General features: G+C 51.9%; 1 protein-coding gene across 3 annotated transcripts in view; it reads right to left on the bottom strand.

Moving 5' to 3' along the window:
- The window catches only part of SEMA4F (ssemaphorin 4F), a 149,469-nt gene extending 130,518 nt beyond the window's left edge, over window positions 1–18,951 (bottom strand). For all 3 annotated transcript variants that reach the window (XR_012639407.1, XR_012639408.1, XM_074952051.1), the window contains exon 1: window positions 18,804–18,951. Coding sequence is in view for 1 of the 3 variants with exons in the window: in XM_074952051.1 (XP_074808152.1) it covers window positions 18,804–18,888 (85 nt within the window). In the remaining 2 variants the exon portion in view is untranslated. The remainder of the gene's footprint in view (window positions 1–18,803) is intronic.
- Between the last annotated feature and the right edge of the window lie 864 nt (window positions 18,952–19,815).

Here is a 19,815-nt window from a genome sequence, read left to right as displayed (position 1 = left end):
AGGGAGGGGTTGATCAGCAGGGCAACAGGCAGATGGGAGGCGTTGGCTGCCGCTGCCAATTTTTTTCTGTGAGTGCTCCAGCCCTGGAGTCAGTGCCTATGGATTCAAGAGCCCTCTACCATCTTCCCCGCAGGCAAGACCTTGTAGACTGTGATCAAGTCACCTCTCAACCTTCTCTTCGATAAGCTATGTAGATTAAGCTCCTTCTGTCAGTATTCTTGCCAGCAAGTTAAAGAAGTATGAGCTGAATGGACTATAAGGTGGATAGACAGCTAGCTAGATTGTCAGGCTCAACAGGTAGTGATCAATGGCTCCATGTCTAGTTGGCAGCCAATATCAAGCGGAGTGCCTCAAGGGTTGGTCCTGGGGCCGATTTTGTTCAATATCTTCAGTAATGATCTGGAGGATGGCGTGGACTGCACCCTCAGCAAGTTTGCAGATGACACTAAACTGGGAGGAGAGGTAGATATGCTGGAGGTAGGGATAGTATACAGAGGGACCTAGACAAATTAAAGGATTGGGCCAAAAGAAATCTGTTGAGGTTCAACAAGGACAAGTGCAGAGTCCTGCACTTAGGATGGAAGAATCCCATGCACTGCTACAGACTAGGGACCAAATGGCTAGGCAGCAGTTCTGCAGAAAAGGACAGAGGTTATAGTGAACAAGAAGCTGGATATGAGTCAACAGTGTGCCATTGTTATCAAGAAGGCTAACAGCATTTTGGGCTGTATAAGTAGGAGCATTGCCAGAAGATCAAGGGATGTGATCATTCCCCTCTATTTGGAATTGATGAGGCCTCATCTGGAGTACTGTATCCAGCTTTGGTCCCACACTACAAGAAGGATGTTGAAAAATTGGAAAGAGTCCAGCAGAGGGCAACAAAAATTATTAGGGGGCTGGAGCACTTTACTTGTGAGTAGAGGCTGAGGGAACTGGGATTGTTTAGTCTGCAGAAGAGAAGAATTAGGGGGAATTTGATAGCTGCTTTCAACTACCGAAAAGGGGGTTCCAAAGAGGATGGATCTAACTGTTCTCAGTGGTACCAGATGACAGAACGAGGAGTAATGGTCTCAAGTTGCAGTGGGGGAGGTTTAGGTTGGATATTAAGAAAAACTTTTTCACTAGGAGGGCGATGAAGCACTGGAATGGGTTATCTAGGGAGGTGGTGGAATCTCCTTCCTTCGACGTTTTCAAGGTCAGGCTTGACAAAGCCCTGGCTGGGATGATTTAGTTGGGGATTGGTCATGCTTTGAACAGGCGGTTGGACTAGATGATCTCCCTAGGTCCCTTCCAACCCTGATATTCTACGATTCTAAATGTGACCCACATTCTTCGTTCCCACAGGTATAAACTTGCCTTTGGTTTTATTAAAACTTGCTGTGTTTTGTCCAGTTTACAGAACCTGCCCTTATTTACCACCACAGCAAGCTTTGTCATCTGCAAACTTTACCTGCAAGGTTGTTGATCCATTTCCTTCCAGTCCACCCACCTGGGGAACTGCACTGATCCTAGTGAAATACTGGAAAGGGAAAGCCCTGTATGGATACAGCCACAGGTAAGCTAGTCCCACCCACATGGCAGAACAAAGCCATTTCAGACAGACAGCCAAGGTAGGGGGGATGGACAGCAGAGAAGGAAGGGTAGGGTTTCTACCTGGGACTGTCACCTGATGTGCTGAAATTACTTCTGAGCCCGTTTTCCGTGACAACTTGGGACTTCCAGAACCCTGCCTTATTGAGCCAGACACATTAGCCTGTTGCAGCACAGACCCATGGTCCAGGCCACGCCTCCAAAGCTGCAGACTTTAACTAAAAACTGCTCAGCAGGTCACCTATCTCCAGCACCCAGACACCCAGTTCCCAATGGGATCCAACCCCTAATAAATCCGTTTTACTCTGTATAAAGCTTATACAGGGTAAACTCAAATTGTCCGCCCTCTATAACACTGATAGATATGCACAGCTGTTTGCTCCCCCAGGTATTAATCACTTACTCTGGGTTCATTAATAAACTATAAGTGATTTTATTAAATATAAAAAGTAGGATTTAAGTGGTTTCAAGTAATAACACAGAACAAAGTAAGTTACCAAGCAAAATAAAGCAAACACACACAAGTCTAAGCCTAATACATTAAGAAACTGATTATAGGTAATATCTCACCCTCAGAGCTGTTCCAATAAGCTTCTTTCACAGACTAGACTCCTTCCTAGTCTGGGCCCAATCCTTTCCCCTGGTACAGTCCTTGTTAGTTCCAGCAGACATTTTACCTGTTAATCAGGGGCTCTCTCATGACTGGCACCTCTTTGTCCTGCTCCACCCCCTTTTATAGCTTTGGCACAAGGCAGGAATCTTTTGTCTCTCTAGGTCCCCACCCTCCTCCTAAATGGATTCCAGATTTAAGATGGATTCCAGCATGACGTGACATGGTCACAAGTCCCTGTGAGAGATCATTTTTCATTACCCACAGGCTGACCCACACCTATGCAGGAAGGCTTGCAGGTAAATAAACCCATTCACAACCAGTTGTCCTAGTCAATGGGAGCCATCAAGATTCTAAGCCACCATTAATGGCCCACTCTTTGTATAATTGCAATAGGACCTCAGAGTTACACTTCCTATTTCTAGCTTCAGATACAAGAATGATACATGCATACAAATAGGATGAACGCACTCAATAGATAAGCTTTCTAATGACACCATACAAGGTGTATTTAGCGTAAAGCATATTCCAGTTACGTCATATTCATAAGCATATTTCCATAAAGCATATCAGTGCAACGTCACAGTACAAGCCCCAAGGCACAGCATGGCAGAATAGAGCCATTTCAGACAGACAGTCAAGGTACGGGGGATGGACAGCAGGGAAGGAAAGGTAGGCTTTCTGCCTGGCCGGGGACAGTGTACTGGAGCCTGGGGAAAGTTTAAGAATGACATTTAACTGCAGGAGCAGCAATAGGGGGAAGCCTGCTCAGATAAGCTTCCATGGAGCTCCCTGAGCAGGATGCTGAGTAACTAGACGCTCAGCCAATAAACAAGACACTCGTGGCATCATCAGGGCTCAGTCAATCAGCTGGCCAAGTGCCCAGCCTTCCAGATCACTCCGCAGCTGTCCGAGAGCTGATGAGTTCGTTCATGGGCATTACATGTAGGTATCATGCAGGAAGGGCAGGTTTTTATAAAGAAGGGAAATACAGGGATGCCCCAGTTCCCCATTTCACAGCCATCTGTTCTCCAGGGAAGAAGAGCAAGCGTAACAGTCTTCTCTTGCAAAAAGAAAAAGGAGTACTTGTGGCACCTTAGAGACAAACCAATTTATTTGAGCATGAGCTCACGAAAGCTTATGCTCAAATAAATTGGTTAGTCTCTAAGGTGCCACAAGTACTCCTTTTCTTTTTGCAAATACAGACTAACACGGCTGTTACTCTGAAATCAGTCTTCTCTTGGTGAACTGCTGCCAGCCCCTCCCCTGTCCCTTGCAGCCAGTCAAGGGGCCCACAAGGTATTACACTGAGAAAGAAAGGATCATCTTTTTGTTGAAAGATGATCATGGAGTCATTGTGGATAGTTCTCTGAAAACATCCACTCAATGTCAGCGGCCGTCAAAAAAGCGACTAGAATGCTGGGAATCATTAAGAAAGGGAGAGATAATAGGAGAGAAAATATCATGTTGCCTCTATATAAATCCATGCTACGCCCACACCCTGAATGCTGCCTGCAGTTGTGGTCACCCTGTCTCAAAAAAAAAAAAAAAAAAAAAAAAAAAAAGACACTGGAATTGGAAAAGGTTCAAAAAAGGGAAACAAAAATGATTAGGGGTATGGAACGGCTGCCATATGAGGAGAGATTAATAAGACTAGGACTTTTCAGCTTGGAAAAGAGACGACTAAGGGGGGGATATGATAGAGGTCTATAAAATCATGACTGGTGTGGAGAAAGTAGATAAGGAAGTGTTATTTACTGCTTCTCATAACACAAGAGCTACGGGTCACCAAATTTAATTAATAGGCAGCAGGTTTAAAACAAACAAAAGGAAGTATTTTTTCCACACAACACACAGTCAGCCTGTGGAATTCCTTGCCAGAGGATGTTGTGAAGGCCAAGACTATAACAGGGTTCAAAAAAGAACTAGATAAATTCAAGGAGGATCGGTCCATCAATGGCTATTAGCCAGGATGGGCAGGGATGGCGTCCCTAACCTCTGTTTGCCAGAAGCTGGGAATGGGCGATGGGATGGATCACTTGATGATTACTGCTCTGTTCACTCCCTCTGGGGCACCTGGCATTGGCCTGTTGGAAGACAGGATACTGGGCTAGATGGACCTTGGTCTGACCCAGTATGGACGTTCTTATGTGTTTGTACAGCCCTAGAGCATTGGGATCGTTGTCTATGAGCAGGGCTCCAATGTGCTGTGGTCACGCCTCCCCATCAGAACAAACCTGCCATCCTCTCCGGGCTGCTGCAAGAGAGTGCTGGCCCCAGCCCAGCACATTTGTGCTGACAAGTTCAGACACTGCAAAGCAGAAAGCTCCCAGAGAGGTAGGAGGAGGGTCAGGAAGAGGAGCCTCACAAACACCACGAATGCAGGGCTGGGCTCACAGTCTGGCCTGTACCATCTCATCTCTTCGCAGAGCCTTCAGCGAGTTGCTACTGATATTGTAACTTGCCACCACAGGGAAGAAATTCAAGCACAGCAACCGGCTCATACGCAAAGAGAAGGCTCTCCAGGACGGACTCGTTTGTGCAGCCACTGTCAGCCACACACAGCAGTGAGAGTCAGGGCAAGCAATCTCTTACTAGAGTAACTTGTTAATAAATCTAGGCTAGAGCAAGTGGTCTTAGAGTGCAGCCAGCAACTCTTGCTGGTGGCCTCTCTGACAAAGCTGTCTCTCTGTCCCTGCCTCCCGCAGCCCTTCAGTGAGAGCCCACCCCAGGAAAGGTGGGTCGGGAACTTACTGGCTGCCGAGGGAGTCCAGGCTCCCCATGCCCTGGCCAGGCAGGAGTGGGGAGATGCCCAAGGAGGTGCCCCAGTGACCGAGCACTGCAGCTGCCTCCACCAACAAGAGCCACCTCTGACACCGCACACACCGGCCCCATTTCTCTCCAGAGGCACTGCCCAGAGCCCCCAGGTAGCTGTGCACTGCAGAGCACCTATCCCTGCTGGTGGCACCAGTGCCAACACCAAGGCCATATATCTCGCCTCCCTTGGAAATAGCTCATCAGGAGTAACAGCTGGGTGCTGTAGGTAGGGGGTGCTGTAGGTAGGGGCCGCTGCTTTGGCCCCACAATCTCCGCCCATGATTTGACACGGTTGCGGCCACACAAAAAATCCACTGGTGGTCACGTTTGAGAAATGCTGATTGTGTTTTATGTTTTCTTTTTGTCACCTTATGTTTCCAAAACATTAGACTTGCTTTTATCTGAATCGTGATCTCAGGGTCTGTGAAACAAACTTCAGTTTGGCTTTGCTGTAGAGCAGAGGTGGGCAAACTACAGCCCACAGGACCCTCCCGCATGGCCCCCGAGCTCTGGGGCCGGGAGGCTAGCCCCAGCTCCTCCCCTGCTGTTCCCCCTCCCCCACAGCCTTAGCTCACTGCGCCGCCGGTGCAATGCTCTGGGCAGTGGGGCTGCGAGCTCTTGCCGGGCAGCACAGCTGCAGAGCCGCGGCCTGACCCGGTGCTCTGTGCTGGGCAGTGGCATGGCTGGCTCCAGCCAGGCGGCGTGGCTGCCTGTCCTGGTGCTCTGGGCGGCACGGCTGTAGCGCCGCCAGCCACCGGTGCTCCAGGCAGTGTGGTAAGGGGTCAGGGAGCAGGGGGGTTGGATAGGGAGCAGGGGAGTTCAGGGAGGTGGCCAGGGGGCAGAGGTGTGGCTAGGAGTCAGGGCAGTCAGAGGGCAGGGAACAGCCTGACCCCTGCCAAGGCTTCAGCCCACCTCAGTGTGCACTGAACAGGCTGCCCCAGAACAAGCCTCCTCACACTGCTACTGGGCCTTGCCCCGTTCACAATGGTCCCTCTTCTCTTGGGCCCTCACCTCACATGCCTCCAGCAGGGTTAGCACATAATTCTCACTCAATTTGGGGCACCGCTGGCAACGGTCCTGCCAGCATCCAACAGGGCAAGACAGTTACGTACAGACAGCAAAGCTGGTGCTCAGAAAAGTCAGATCTGCCCCTTTCTCTTCCCATTTTATTCTGCTCTGGGGCAGCACTGCCAGCTCCACACTCACTGGTCAGAACCCCACCCATAAGCTCAGATGGCGAGATGTTCTCCTGACTGATGCCCTGGGATCTCGGAGTTGGGTCATGCTAGTCTGTACCTGGGAAGGGAGAAGTGGAGAGAAGCCCCAGAAACACCAACACAGCTGGGATGTACTGTGGGTGTAAACCCCCATCGGTATCCACAACCCACCTTAGCTGGGCTAAGGTTACCAGGGATGGTACATATGATGCTGGCAACCCGGTGCCAGCTCGTGCCAAAGTCCCTCTGTCTCCCTAGGGCACGGACAGATATATGGCTGGAATCAGCCTGGCTCCCCTGTGTATTGTTAAAATAGGTGTTCGGGTTCTAAGAATGTGTTTAGATTTTATGGGATGCTGGTGAGCTGCTGCCAGCATTAATCGTAGGCCACGTCTACACTACCCGCCGGATCGATGGGTAGTGATCGATCTATCGGGGATCGATTTATCGCCTCTAGTGTAGACGCGATAAAAGGATCCCCAATTGCTCTGCCGTCGACTCTGGAACTCCACCAGGGCGAGAGGCGGAAGCAGAGTCGACGGGGGAGCGGCGGCCGTCGATCCCGTGCCATGAGGACGCGAAGTAAGTGATTCTAAGTTGATCTAAGATACGCAACTTCAGCTACGAGAATAGTGTAGCTGAAGTCAACGTATCTTAGATCGATCCCCCCACCCCACCGTAGACCAGGCCTTACTCTCAGCATCTGTTTCCCACGCTGTACGGTAATAGCTGGGCGGCTGTACTGTGAGCCTCTGAGACTGTGTAACTCACCAGACACATTAACTGGTGTGAAGGGCTCATCTCCAGCAGAAGATGTAACATCCTGCCCAACAGGGAAGGTCCATTGACCAGACAGACTATTGTGGGATGCCAAAGAGGACAAAAGACATTTGTTGTTTTGTCCCCCCTCCCCCTTGAAGATGAGTCATGCAAGCAGATTCCTCCCCTCAACCGAGTTTGCAGCTCAGAATAGAAAGAAGGAGGGGGATAAAAACCCCTGACAAGAAGGAACTATATCTCGGTGCTGCTTGGACTCTAAGGGGCCAGGTTTTCTAGACATAAGCAAGGGATCCCCAGCTGTTCAGCCTGGGTTAGCCCTAAAGGACACACAGATCTTGCTTATTACAGAAGCCTATATTACCTTTTGAAATGTAAGATTGTAACTCATTTGTGTGCGCGTGCATGCTCACCTGCTTTAACATTGTAAATAACTCATTTCCTTTTTAATAAATCTTCATGTAGACAATCCTGTAATAAACTACAAGTGTTGTCTTTGGTGTGGGACAATAGATCTCTGGTAAGTGACTGGTCCTTTGGGACCAGGAACAACCTGAATATTGCTGTAATTCATGGTGCAAGGGACCACCTATCACAGACACACACTCTTTGGCAGAAAGACAGGTTGGAGCACCCAAGGGGACCATCTGTGATTCCGTGGACAGGCTGTTAAGTACCTGGGGAGTTTACACTTGCTAACTGGTTGGTAAAATCTAAGTGTAGAACTCTCAGCCACTGTGGACTCTGCACCCTGAGGCTGGTACGGATGCTTTTGGGTCACTGCAGCCAGCAGGACAGGGCACAAGCAGGAAGCGCCAGAATGGCTCAGACCCAGGGAATGTGTGGCACCGGCACCTCAAAGAGCCAAAATGTCACGGTAAGCTGAGCACCCGTGACTGACAGAACTGAGAGGCCAAGCGCCCTTCCTGGGTCAGGGCGAAGTACTTCCGCTCCTTCCACACTAGCGGTCAAACCAAGGCCAGGCCAGGCCAGGCCCTGCAAGCAGCAACAGGTCAATCCCTTCGTGCAAATGGGACGGCACTCCTTCTCAGAGCAAGTCCCCCATGCCTTCCTGAGGCCGGCCAGGTACGAGGGGGACTTTTCTCCCACACGCCCCTGTTCTTGCTGTATGCTCCTGCTGTGACCCGGTCTTCAGGAACGCCAGCCAGCGGCAGGACCCAGGCTGGAGCCCACACAGTTACTTTGCACTCTGTGTCTGACTGAGAGAAGTCGCCCTGAGGGAGAGGGGGAAGTAAAGCACACTCTTCTCATTCCACTCTGGGCTTCAGCACCCCAGGATGGAGTCACTGCCCACGGCGGACTCAAGAGCTGCTGTAACTTGAAAAAACCCTCTGACTCTCCTCCCTGGTGCAGGATTTCCACTGGAGCAGATGCCATGGACTGGGGGAAAGGGGAAAATAAGCTGCCCTCTGACTATTCCACTGAAACCAAGAGACCAGCTTCTCTTCCTCAGCAGCACCATGAGCTTGGGATTTCAGGCAGAGAGCTATTTCCCTCCTGTGCTGGGCCACACCTGCAACCATAAAAACCGAAAGGAGACAGTTCTCAGCATACGTCCTGTGTGCAACTGACAGCTCCACAACTCTGCAGAGCGCCTCCGCTTCCCCTGGGTAAATCTTGTTAGCTGGCTTCTCCTGTGTAAATCTTGCCAATTAGAAAGTTCCCTTGTTCAGCTACACTCTCTCTTTGCTGGTGTAGCTCTAGTCCCTGGATCTTCTGATCTTCCCCTTCCCACCATGGGGCAGCGATTGTGACTCCCAGCTGTTCATGTTAGCTTACATGCAAATACAAAGCCTCTCCCTCAGGCCAGGCTTTGACTGAAGGTTTAAACACAGCCAGCCAGCAGCCTTCCCTCCCCCATGTAACTACAGCTATTCCAGCCACCGCCCAGGTGCAAACCACAGCCACTTCCCTGCCCCCGCCCCCACCCCCACCCTGAACAGGGCAGCACACCCTAAGGTCAGTCAGTCCAGGCTATTGCAGACTGGGGGCAGTGGAGGAGTTGGAATCAAACTCCAAAGCTAAGGGATCCCACAGAGAACAACTTGTCAGCACCTCCTTTCTCCCACTCCAGCCCCAGCATCTGCCCACTAACCACAAGAGCAGCAGCATCATGCGGGAGAAATAGGTTCACACATGCCACCAGGGCAGCTGCCAGCCCACGGGTGCAAGGTGTTTGCACACGCAGCATTGCTCAGCATGCAGGTCACCAGCTTCAGCTTCCAAATGGATTTTAGGGGAGAAAAGACCTCCGCTCTCTGTGCAGACAAGGGGAAGTGCTCTTCCAGCCACCAGCAGGGCAGCTTAGGGTTAGGGTTAACAATGCATGAAGTGAGCTGTAGCTCACAAAAGCTCAAATAAATTTGTTAGTCTCTAAGGTGCCACAAGTCCTCCTTTTCTTTTTGCGAATACAGACTAACACGGCTGTTACTCTGAAACCGTTCACACTAGATCACACAGCTGTTCAAAAACAGGACAGTGCCGCTCTGCCAGCCCCAACTCCCCCTCAGCGGTGGTAGCTACCCAGCGCCACCAACTAGTACCACCCAATAAGACACCAGCTCAGTAGGCTGGGCAGATCTGTGACCCTCCCATCTGAGGGATGAAATAGTTAATGCCAAAGTTTACAGTCATCCTCTCTGGGCACCTGCACTACAGCTCCCAGAGCCGGCACACCACAGCTCCTGGCAGACTCACCTCTGTGTTGGTGATACACACCTCACACTGCAATAAAGCCTCAAATGCGAACAGTTAGAGCCTCCAGAGCAGTAGCAACCGCTGGAGCACCCCCTCCCCCAGCATCTAAGATTTAGTGACTTTTTGTTTATTGCCCGTGACTTTTACCACCAGTGAGTAAACCGTAGCCTTAGCAATAGCAAAAGCAGTACTGACAGACCAACCCTTCCTCATTTAAAAACCATGAAAGCTGAGGTTCTATAGAACAAGCAAACAGTCTGAGCTGTACCAGTGCACCACGCACCAGCCCAGTCCAAGGCCTGCCCCCAGCAGGTTAGAGGCAACATGTGTTTTACTTCCCTCTGAACGTCTCTCTCTGGGGACAGAATCTGCTCTAAACCTCCTCTCGTTCCCACTTCCTCCTAGAGACCTCCATCAGCAGACCTACTCTCCAGATCTTTAAGGTGGCACAGGACTCCTCATTGTTTTTGCTATAGTTGGGCAGGTCACAACAGGAGACCGCTTCCATTGCTCCACTTCTCATTTAACAGAGGAAGGGTTTATTTTCAGACACAGTCAACTCCTTCTGCAAACCGCTCACCACAACAGCCCAGGCAGCAGGCAGGAGCTGGGCTGACTGCACGCCAGTGGCACTGCAGAGATGAGACATGGCCTGCACGGCAGGGATTAGGGATTACCAGCCATTGCTTCAGCTGTTTCACAGCGCCAAGTCTCCCAAGCATAAAAACCTGGAGACCTAATCCAGACCCAGTAAGTGACCTAATCTTAGTCATGTATGCAGCACTACAGGGATACTGTGGGGACCAGATACATGGGACGAACCCCTCCAACCAAGCCTCATACACAGCGGTAGCAGCCTCTCCCCCCTGGCTACACAGCCTCATCCCCCTTGGGTTCCCACAGTTCATGTTTACGGGGTAACTCACCCTGTTTGCAGCTGTGTCCCCGAGTGCGTTCAGCGCAATGACATCTCAGAGGTGGGAGCTGGCTAATGCTATTGCACTGTGTGAGTTACAGCTGCGGAATCCAGGTACAGAATGCAAGCTCAGGTTTCTAACTCTTATGGGTTGCGAAGACAGAAAATAAATCCCAAGTGTGACCAATGCAGCCACACCCAGCCAAGTGCACAGCCAATGTGGGATAATAGCTTAGAGGAATGGGCTGCCCCAGGCACAAACCAACTCTGAGACAGACAGACATTGTATCTATGCTAGAGTTGCCAGGCGTTCAGTTTTCGACTGGAATGCCCAGTTGAAAAGGGACCCTGGCAGCTCCGGTCAGCAATGCCCACTCAATTCACTTCATCTCCATCACCACCACCACCCCCACACACGAAAGGCAAGGAAAGAGATATGGCCTCTCCCTTCTACGGGCCCAACCAAAAGGGCTCCCACACGCCCAGCTTCCACGGAGCCATTACCACCGTCAGCCTTCCTGCAGAGCATGCCAGGCTCTGCTCACAGCAAGAGCCCCTTCTCCCAGAACAGACCACTCTTTAATCCAACATAAAAAAAAAAGGCAGAAATAAAATCCAACGACTGGAAGCTGAAGCTGGACAGATTTAGACTAGAAATACACCTTTTCACCAGTGAGGGTAATTACCATTGGAACAAGTTATTGCGGGATGTGGTGAATTCTCTGTCCCGTAAAGTCTTTAAAATCAAGCTTAGAGGTCCCTTTCTAAAGGAGACTTTAGCTCAACCAGAAGTCATGAGCTGGACGCAAGAACCACAGGTGAGTTTCTCTGGCCTGTGTTATACAGCTCAGACTAAATTATTGTAACGGCCCCCTCTGGTCTTGAAAGCTATGAACCTAGCATGGGGAGGGCAGAGGATGGGGTTGCGTAGAGCCCCACCCGAGCACCAGCGCCCTCCACTGATGCCAGATGAAGTTTTGGTTAGCCAAGCAAAGCACATGCGCTGCTGGAAAGAGTCTGCTTGCATGCCAGACACGGCACATACTGTAATCTGTCCTCGGCAGGTGTATCGCTGGGCAGGTCAGACAGCAGGAGATTAGAGGAGAGGGAACACAGTGAAGTGCCACCCACACCCTCCCTTTCATGCTGCAGGTAAGGAGGGGTTAGCTAGACTCAGCCAGGTAACAGTCACCACCTCCACCCAGCCAATGGGGTCTGCTCGCTTCAGGTTGACTTTGCAGGGCAAGGACTCTCCTTTGCTACGATCTGTACAGATTTGAGAACAGGATTCTGGGAGGCAAGACGTGCACACGCCCTACCCCAGAGGCCAGGCTCTCAAGCCAACCATAAACTCTTCACTGTGTTCTGGTGCAGGAGATGGGGGGGTGAAACCTGATATCTGGGCTCTGCCAAGCACCCTAGACTCTTCAAAGCAGGGCTGCCAGCCCCAGGAGACAGAGCCAAGCATCCCCAGGAGATTGCTCAATGCAGTAAGTCATGCTCGCTTTAATGCAGCTTCCAACTAACTTGGAGGGGAAGCTGCCTCCAAACATGGAAAGGTTGATTCCATTTGAAAGTTTAGCCTGGAATTCAAGTCAGATATGCAGCCCCCAGCCAGCTGCTCACAGCAGGACTTCCCTTACCCTGGAGGAGGGTGACCAGATGCCCAAATATTAGGGGCTTTGTCTTATATAGGATCCTATTACCCCCACCCATCCTAATTTTTCACACTTGCTATCTGGTCACCCTACACTGGAGTGGAAGAGCTGTCTACTCTTTCCCTTCCCCATTCTCCCAGCCACTCCCCTCAGTCTTGAGCCCATACCTCCCCCTGCCACTATACAGCTCAGTCCCTGCAACACCTCGGATGCTTCAAAATCTTTGTTCAGAATGTCATTCCTTTGTACTGACCAACAGAAAGAGAGACAAGGGCTGGGCCCAATCAGGTTATTCATTATCAATTCAGCCCCAGAAAAACCAGTGCATCCAATGAAGTGAGCTGTAACTCACGAAAGCTTATGCTCAAATAAATTGGTTAGTTTCTACGGTGCTACAAGTCCTCCTTTTCTTTTTGCAAATACAGACTAACACGGCTACTACTCTGAAAAGAAAAACCAGTGTAACTTTGCTTCCAGTGGAGATAGGTTATTTGCATTACCACAGCACCGAAAAGCTCTAGTTCTGGGCCAAGGCCCCGCTGTGCTAGGCACTGTACAAATGCAGAAGAGAAATGGTCCCTGCCCCAAAGAGTTTACAATCTCAGGCCAGAGTCGACAGATGGATACTGAGGAGGAGCACCACAAGAGAACAGCAGGAGCCTGGATGAGAGCTTTAGCTGCATGAATGGATTGGAAAGGCCATATCTTAGGAAACATGATGCAGAAAGAACCTGCAAGATGTAGACCTAGCATGGGTCTGAGGACCTAGAGAGGGGCCCAGGTCAAAGGTGACACCCAGGCTACGAGCCTGAGTAACAGGCAGGATGGGCGTGTTGTCCACAGTGATTAAGAAAGGAGGTAGTGGGAGGGCAGGGAGCACACTGCAGAGGCCGGCATGGCCAGGGCATACAGGGCCTGTCTGAGATGGCAATGTTACAGTGAGCGCAGCTACTGACAGAACCAGCGTGAGTAGTTCAGAGCATTCTTGCAAGGGAACTCGTTTCCACAAGAAAGCAGAAGGTGCCAAAGCCGTGTTTTGGGGTCCTGGTGTGAACTTTGCCTTCTCCGAAAGCCTCCCCTCCTCACTAACAAGGATTGAAACCAACCCACGACCCACCCAGGACAAAGATGACAGCACACAAAAGACTAAGCATGACCTGCAGCCTTCAGGAATGGCAGAGCCGAGTTATAAGAGAAAATAGAAACAGAAGTGCTGTGTTAAATAGCTAAGAAAGTTCCTACTTACTTCAATGGGAGCGGGAGCAGGCCCTAAGAAGGTGAAGTCCCATGAGGAGAAATTAAGGGGAAGACAGGGAGAGTCAAGGTGGTCAGGAAAGTGAGCTCCTGAGAGCTAGTCCAGGACAGAGTTTTAGAATGGTTAGATCTGGGCCAGAGGCCAGGTAACCGGGACAGTGTGAGAACTGCAACAACATGAAGAGTTTGTACAGCGTTCTGCTGACATGTTACAGTCTTGCCTTCACTAGGCGAGAAGGTGCATTCTTACCTTGCGTTAGCCAACACATGGCAAAGTCCCAGTGAAGACAAGACCGCTGGAGTTTTAACATGTAAGGTGGCCATGGTAAACCCTAGGCGCTCCCATAGCTGTAACCTCAACCTGCTAAAATGTAAAACTACAAATGGCCTTGTCTTCACTAGACTTGTACACCTTGCTAGTTACCATGTGTTCACTTAATGGCTATGAACCAGGATGGGTAAGGAATGGTGTCCCTAGCCCCTGTTTGTCAGAGGGTGGAGATGGATGGCAGCAGAGAGATCACTAGATCATTACCTGTTAGGTTCACTCCCTCTGGGGCACCTGGCATTGGCCACTGTTGGCCGACAGGATGCTGGGCTGGATGGACCTTTGGTCTGACCCAGTATGGCCATTCTTATGTTCACTGACAAAGTAAGAATACAACATTTCCCTAGTAAAGATCCACCCCAGCAGTGTTAAAGATTAAAGTTCAGCAGAGATCAGCCCCAATGCAAACCTGAAAGGATGAAAAGGCCCGTTTGGGGCAGCAACGTGGCAGCTTACACTTATAAACGACTGTTTCGGGATCTCTGCAGGCTCAGGAAGACGTCACTACATCAGTTTCATTTGATTCATGTTTTGAAGGTTTCTTTCATAACAGCTGAAGACTTTTCTTTTTTTTTAAACTAAAGCTGAGAGTGGAAAACACCCGAGATCCCAGTCTACCTGCTCCCTCCCAACCCTCTGGGGCTGCCAGTTAGTACCAGACTCAGAGGGGGTCCCACACTCCGCCTAGTGCACAGAACCCCATTTTCCACTGAATGCATCTGATGAAGTGAGCTGTAGCTCACGAAAGCTTATGCTCAAATAAATTGGTTAGTCTCTAAGGTGCCACAAGTACTCCTTTTCTTTTGGCGAATACAGACTAACACGGCTACTACTCTGAATTCTGATGCTGTTTTGCTCTCCAGCGACAAGAGTAAAGAACCACCTATCTTACAAGGAGATACTAAAAACGATTGACTTGTTTAGCCAAGCAAAATGAAGGCTGCGAGGGGATCTGATTGCTCTCTATAAATACATCAAGGGGTAAACACAAGAGAGGGAGAAAAGCTATTGAAGATGAAGGACAGTGTTGGTGCGAGAGTAAACTCAGGATGAAAATTTGGAGATGGTTTCTTACCATCAGAGATGGCAGGTTCTGAAACAGCTTCCCAATAGGAGGGGTCGGGGCAAACAACCCAACTCCTTTTAAGATGGAGCTTGATAAATTTATGAACAGTGCTATCTGACGGGGTTGCCTGTGACAGCAGGGGACTGGACACAATGACCCAGGAGGTCCTTGCCAGATCTACGTTCTTATGTTACTTCTCTCAGATCTCATGGAGAGATTTCCAGCTCAACACCTTACGGCTAGTCTGGGGGAAAGCACACTGCCAAGTCCAGGCAGTGCTGGCTTGAGGCCTGATGAGAGCAGCAGGAGTGAGGCCTTGAGGGAAGGGGTGAAGTGGGGTGGGGTCTGGGGCAGAGGGTCGAGCACCCCGGGGAAATTAGAAAGCTGGTACCTATGCCATTGCCTCGCTGCCTACAGCACATTGGCCCGAACCTTTACTCCTGCTGGAGACAGAGGCAAAACTTTTAGCCAGCGCACCCACATCAGCTCCTCCCCATAGAAGACAAAAATGCCATTTTATGTGCATTTATTCTTGCTTGCCCCCATGCAGAAGCAGCATTTAAAACGGGGTTTTAAAGGTGGGATTCCAACTTCCCTGGCTCAGTGCCTTTAGACACAGAGACGTTCCTATAAGTAAACCTTCCCAGGTATCCATATTTTCTCATTTCAAAGATTTATAAAATTAGCTACAGCTACAACGAAGCAATGTAGGACACTTTATTCTCCACTAAATCTAATCAGTCACAATCAGGAAACATTTGACATAACTGGATTTGCACCGTGTCCTGGAGTTCCCCTACTTTTATATCTGAACTCCTGTGTATGCCCAATAAAAGCCATTACCTTTACCACCTTTTCCATTTTACAGGGTCTGATACAGCTACATGCTTTCTCCTTCAACTAGCTAATGCATTTACAACCCTCCCTGTAGAAGTATAAATCACTCTGCACAGATATTCATCAGAAAGAATGGGGCCAAGCAAACAATGGGCTTTGCGCACACACACACACACAAAAAAAAAATCAATATTCTAAAAACCAGCATCAGGCAAGTGAGGCAGCAGCTTAAGTAGGATCCTGGTCCCTGAGTCTTACTGCAGGGCTGGTATTTCTACAATAATTATATAACCTGATACTAAACATGCAATAAATTAATCAATTTAAGCTATGGACAAAGGACTGCTATAAAAGGGCAGCCATATCCCATCACGACTACACACACGAAACTGTCTGGCTCAGAAATCATTTCCGCACATTGGTAGTAAAATACGTATAGCTGGGACCATGCAGAGCCCCAGCCCTATACAAACATAACAGGTCCTGAGGAGATCACTCTTCTGAAGGGTGTACTACTTAGGTAGAGTTAATGTAGATCACACTGATGGGGGAGAGAGTTAAGACGACATAATGAATGCTACAGGAAATGGCGGCGATAATAAGCCAATAGGCATAGCTTATTTACTTCCATTAACGCAATGCATTTATACTGACAAACAGAAGTCTCCAAATAAATTCTATCCCAATCATAGGAACCGCTTACTTAATATGTGGTAACTTCCTAGGGAAACCAAGGCAGATTGTACCTTTCTGTTACAACATTTCACATGTGTTAGAAGGTTAAGATAAAGACACTGGGAGAGCCTAGGACTTACCTTGATTTGCTAATAACTCATGTTAAAGCTACAACCTCCTGGTCTCTATTAGCATTTTGCCCCTTTTAGTTACCACATTAGCTAACAAAGTAAGAACACACTTTTTCCTAGCGAAGACAAGGGCTAAGAGACCAGCAGCAAGGGATGTGCATTTATTTCAGCCTCCAAGGAACCCACAGGTTAGTAGTCTCAACCAGGGGTACATGTGCCCCTGGGGGTACACAGAGGTCTTCCAGGGGGTACATCAACTCATCTAGATATTTGCCTAGTTTTACAACAGGCGACATAAAAAGCACTAGCAAAGTCAGTACAAACTAAAATTTCATTCAATGAGTTTTTTATACTGCTCTATATACTATACACTGAAAGGTAGGTACAATACTTATATTCCAATTGCTTTATTTTATAATTATATGGTAAAAATGAGAAAGTCAGCAAGTTTTCAGTACTAGTGGGCTGTGACACTTTTGTATTTTGATGCCTGATTTTGTAAACAAATAGTTTTTAAGTGAGGTGAAACTTGGGGATATGCAAGACAAATCAAACTTCTGAAAGGGGTACAGTAGTCTGGAGTGGCTTTCAACCTCTACCATAGATGATACAAGGCTACAGATCATTTCTCCCAGTTATCCACCCAAACCAAGAAAAAAAATCACCGCTAAACACAAGTGGAGCAAGAAACACAACCAGGCGTATTGTACACAGTATAAACTGTGGCTACCACTGTAACAAGACTTGAATTGAATAAATTCAATAAGACAAGGACAGGCTGGAAGGCAGGGTGGGTTGATAACCACTATAGCACACTCCCCTCAGAACCAGGGACAGAAGCCTCAACTGAATCTCAAGGTTCTTCTGCTGTTGCCAAATAGCTGTGAAGCCCACTGCCAAGAATCCATGCCCCGTCTCCCTCTACTGTCTGGCCCAGGTAGAGGGGGACAACCTGCCACCGGCTTCAGCTACCCCCTCAGCTCAAGTGATACGCAGGTGCTGTGGATCCAACGGTTCTAACGTTGCTGATTAGCCAGGTGGCTGAATTAGGGTTTGATTTCTCCAGTTCCTGAAGAAAGGCTCGGAAGCTCTGTTTTAAAAAGCTCCGTTGAAAGAATATTACGGCTGCAAAGCCAAGCACCCAACGGTTAGAAATGCCAGATTTGTTTTCCTGCCCAACCTTAATTTGCCTCCTTAGGCCCCCTCACTGAATGGCTCAGGGGTCCTGCGAAATAACAACGTCTGACCCCTCACGGGCTGTATCACAACGCGGGGCCACGCAGGGGCCACACTGGGGCTTTCACTTGCGAGTGCTTCGTTTTTAACCTAAATCACGATCTTCTCACGTGATTCTAAGACACCTTGGCCTTTGCCACGAGCCGCTGTCCACGCGCGGCTCCCCGCGACACAGCTGGCCCGCAGCGGACGGGGCAGCAGCCTCGACAGCCCCACTCGCTCGGGCACCCCGCGGAGCGCGCCCGGCCGGAGCCGGGGCCTCGCTCCGAGCCGCCCGCCCCGCCAGAGCCAGACCCCGCCCGCGGCGGGTGCCCGCAGCCTGCCCGAGAGCCGGCACGCTCGGGCGCAAACCCGCAGGCCGGGGGCTCGGCACCGCTGGGGGCTGCTGCGCTGGCGGCGGGTGACATCATCCAGCCAGTGCCCAGGCCGGCCGGGCGAGGCCGGGGGCCGGCCGGCGAGGGTCTGCGGGCGGGGCCGGTGCCCGGCTCCCCGCCCGCCCGGCTCCGGTGCGCAGCGGCCGCCGCTCGGCCCCCGCCCCCCTGTCCCGAGGCTGCCCGGCTCGGCCCCGCCCGGCAGCCCCGGGCTCGACCCCCCCGGCTCGGCCCCGCCCGGCTCGGCTCGGCAGCCCCGGGCTCGGCCCCGCCCGGCTCGGCTCGACCCCCCCCGGCTCGGCCCCGCCCGGCTCGGCCCCGCCCGGCAGCCCCGGGCTCGACCCCCCCGGCTCGGCCCCGCCCGGCTCGGCTCGGCAGCCCCCGGCTCGGCCCCGCCCGGCTCGGCTCGGCAGCCCCGCCCGGCTCGGCTCGACCCCCCCCGGCTCGGCAGCTGGCTACCGGGGTCGGGCAGCAGCACCCGGCGCGCCAGGGCGGTAGGGCCCCCCCCGCCGGGACCCCGGGGAGACGGAAACGCCCCCCCCGCCGGGACCCGGGAGATGGGCACCCCGCCCGGCAGCGCCCGCCCGCCCGCCCGCCCTTACCCGGGAAGGGTCTCTCTGTGCGGGGCACGGCGGAGCGCGCGCCAGCCCCCAGCAGCAGGAGCAGGAGCCCGAGCCCCGGCCCCATTCTAGGCCCCCCGGGTCCCGCTTTCTTCCGGCGGCCGCTGCAGCCCGCTCCGGCCTCCCGCAGCCGCCCCCGGGCCCCGCCCCGCCAGGTGGCCCCGTGACGTCGCCGCGCAACGCCCCTGCCGCAGGTAGCTCCGCGGGGGGGGAGCAAAGTCCCTCCCGGGACTGAACACGTGGGGCACCAGCCCGCCCTGGGGCGTCCCGACCTGTGACCCCGACCCCAGCCCGCCTGCGACCCCCAGCGCTCCACCCCTCCCCCGAGCAACCTGCACCCCATCTCCCTGTGCTCCCCGCACATCGCCTCTCCCCCTGCACCCCTCCCCCACAGCCTTCTGCACCCCATCTCCCTGTGCTCCCCACACATCGCCTCTCCCCCCTGCACCCCTTCCCCGAGCAACCTGCACCCCATCTCCCTGTGCTCCCCTCACATCGCCTCTCCCCCTGCACCCCTCCCCCCCAGCCTTCTGCACCCCATCTCCCTGTGCTCCCCGCACATCGCCTCTCCCCCTGCACCCCTCCCCCACAGCCTTCTGCACCCCATCTCCCTGTGCTCCCCTCACATCGCCTCTCCCCCTGCACGCCTCCCCCACAGCCTTCTGCACCCCATCTCCCTGTGCTCCCCGCACATCGCCTCTCCCCCTGCACGCCTCCCCCACAGCCTTCTGCACCCCATCTCCCTGTGCTCCCCGCACATCGCCTCTCCCCCTGCACGCCTCCCCCACAGCCTTCTGCACCCCATCTCCCTGTGCTCCCCTCACATCGCCTCTCCCCCTGCACGCCTCCCCCACAGCCTTCTGCACCCCATCTCCCTGTGCTCCCCGCACATCGCCTCTCCCCCTGCACGCCTCCCCCACAGCCTTCTGCACCCCATCTCCCTGTGCTCCCCGCACATCGCCTCTCCCCCTGCACGCCTCCCCCACAGCCTTCT

The sequence above is a fragment of the Natator depressus genome, chromosome 4 (genome assembly GCF_965152275.1).
Source record: "Natator depressus isolate rNatDep1 chromosome 4, rNatDep2.hap1, whole genome shotgun sequence".
NCBI lineage: Eukaryota > Metazoa > Chordata > Testudines > Cheloniidae > Natator > Natator depressus.
The sequence above is the reverse complement of the archived record's forward strand: the minus strand, read 5'-3'. Positions and strand labels throughout refer to the sequence as shown.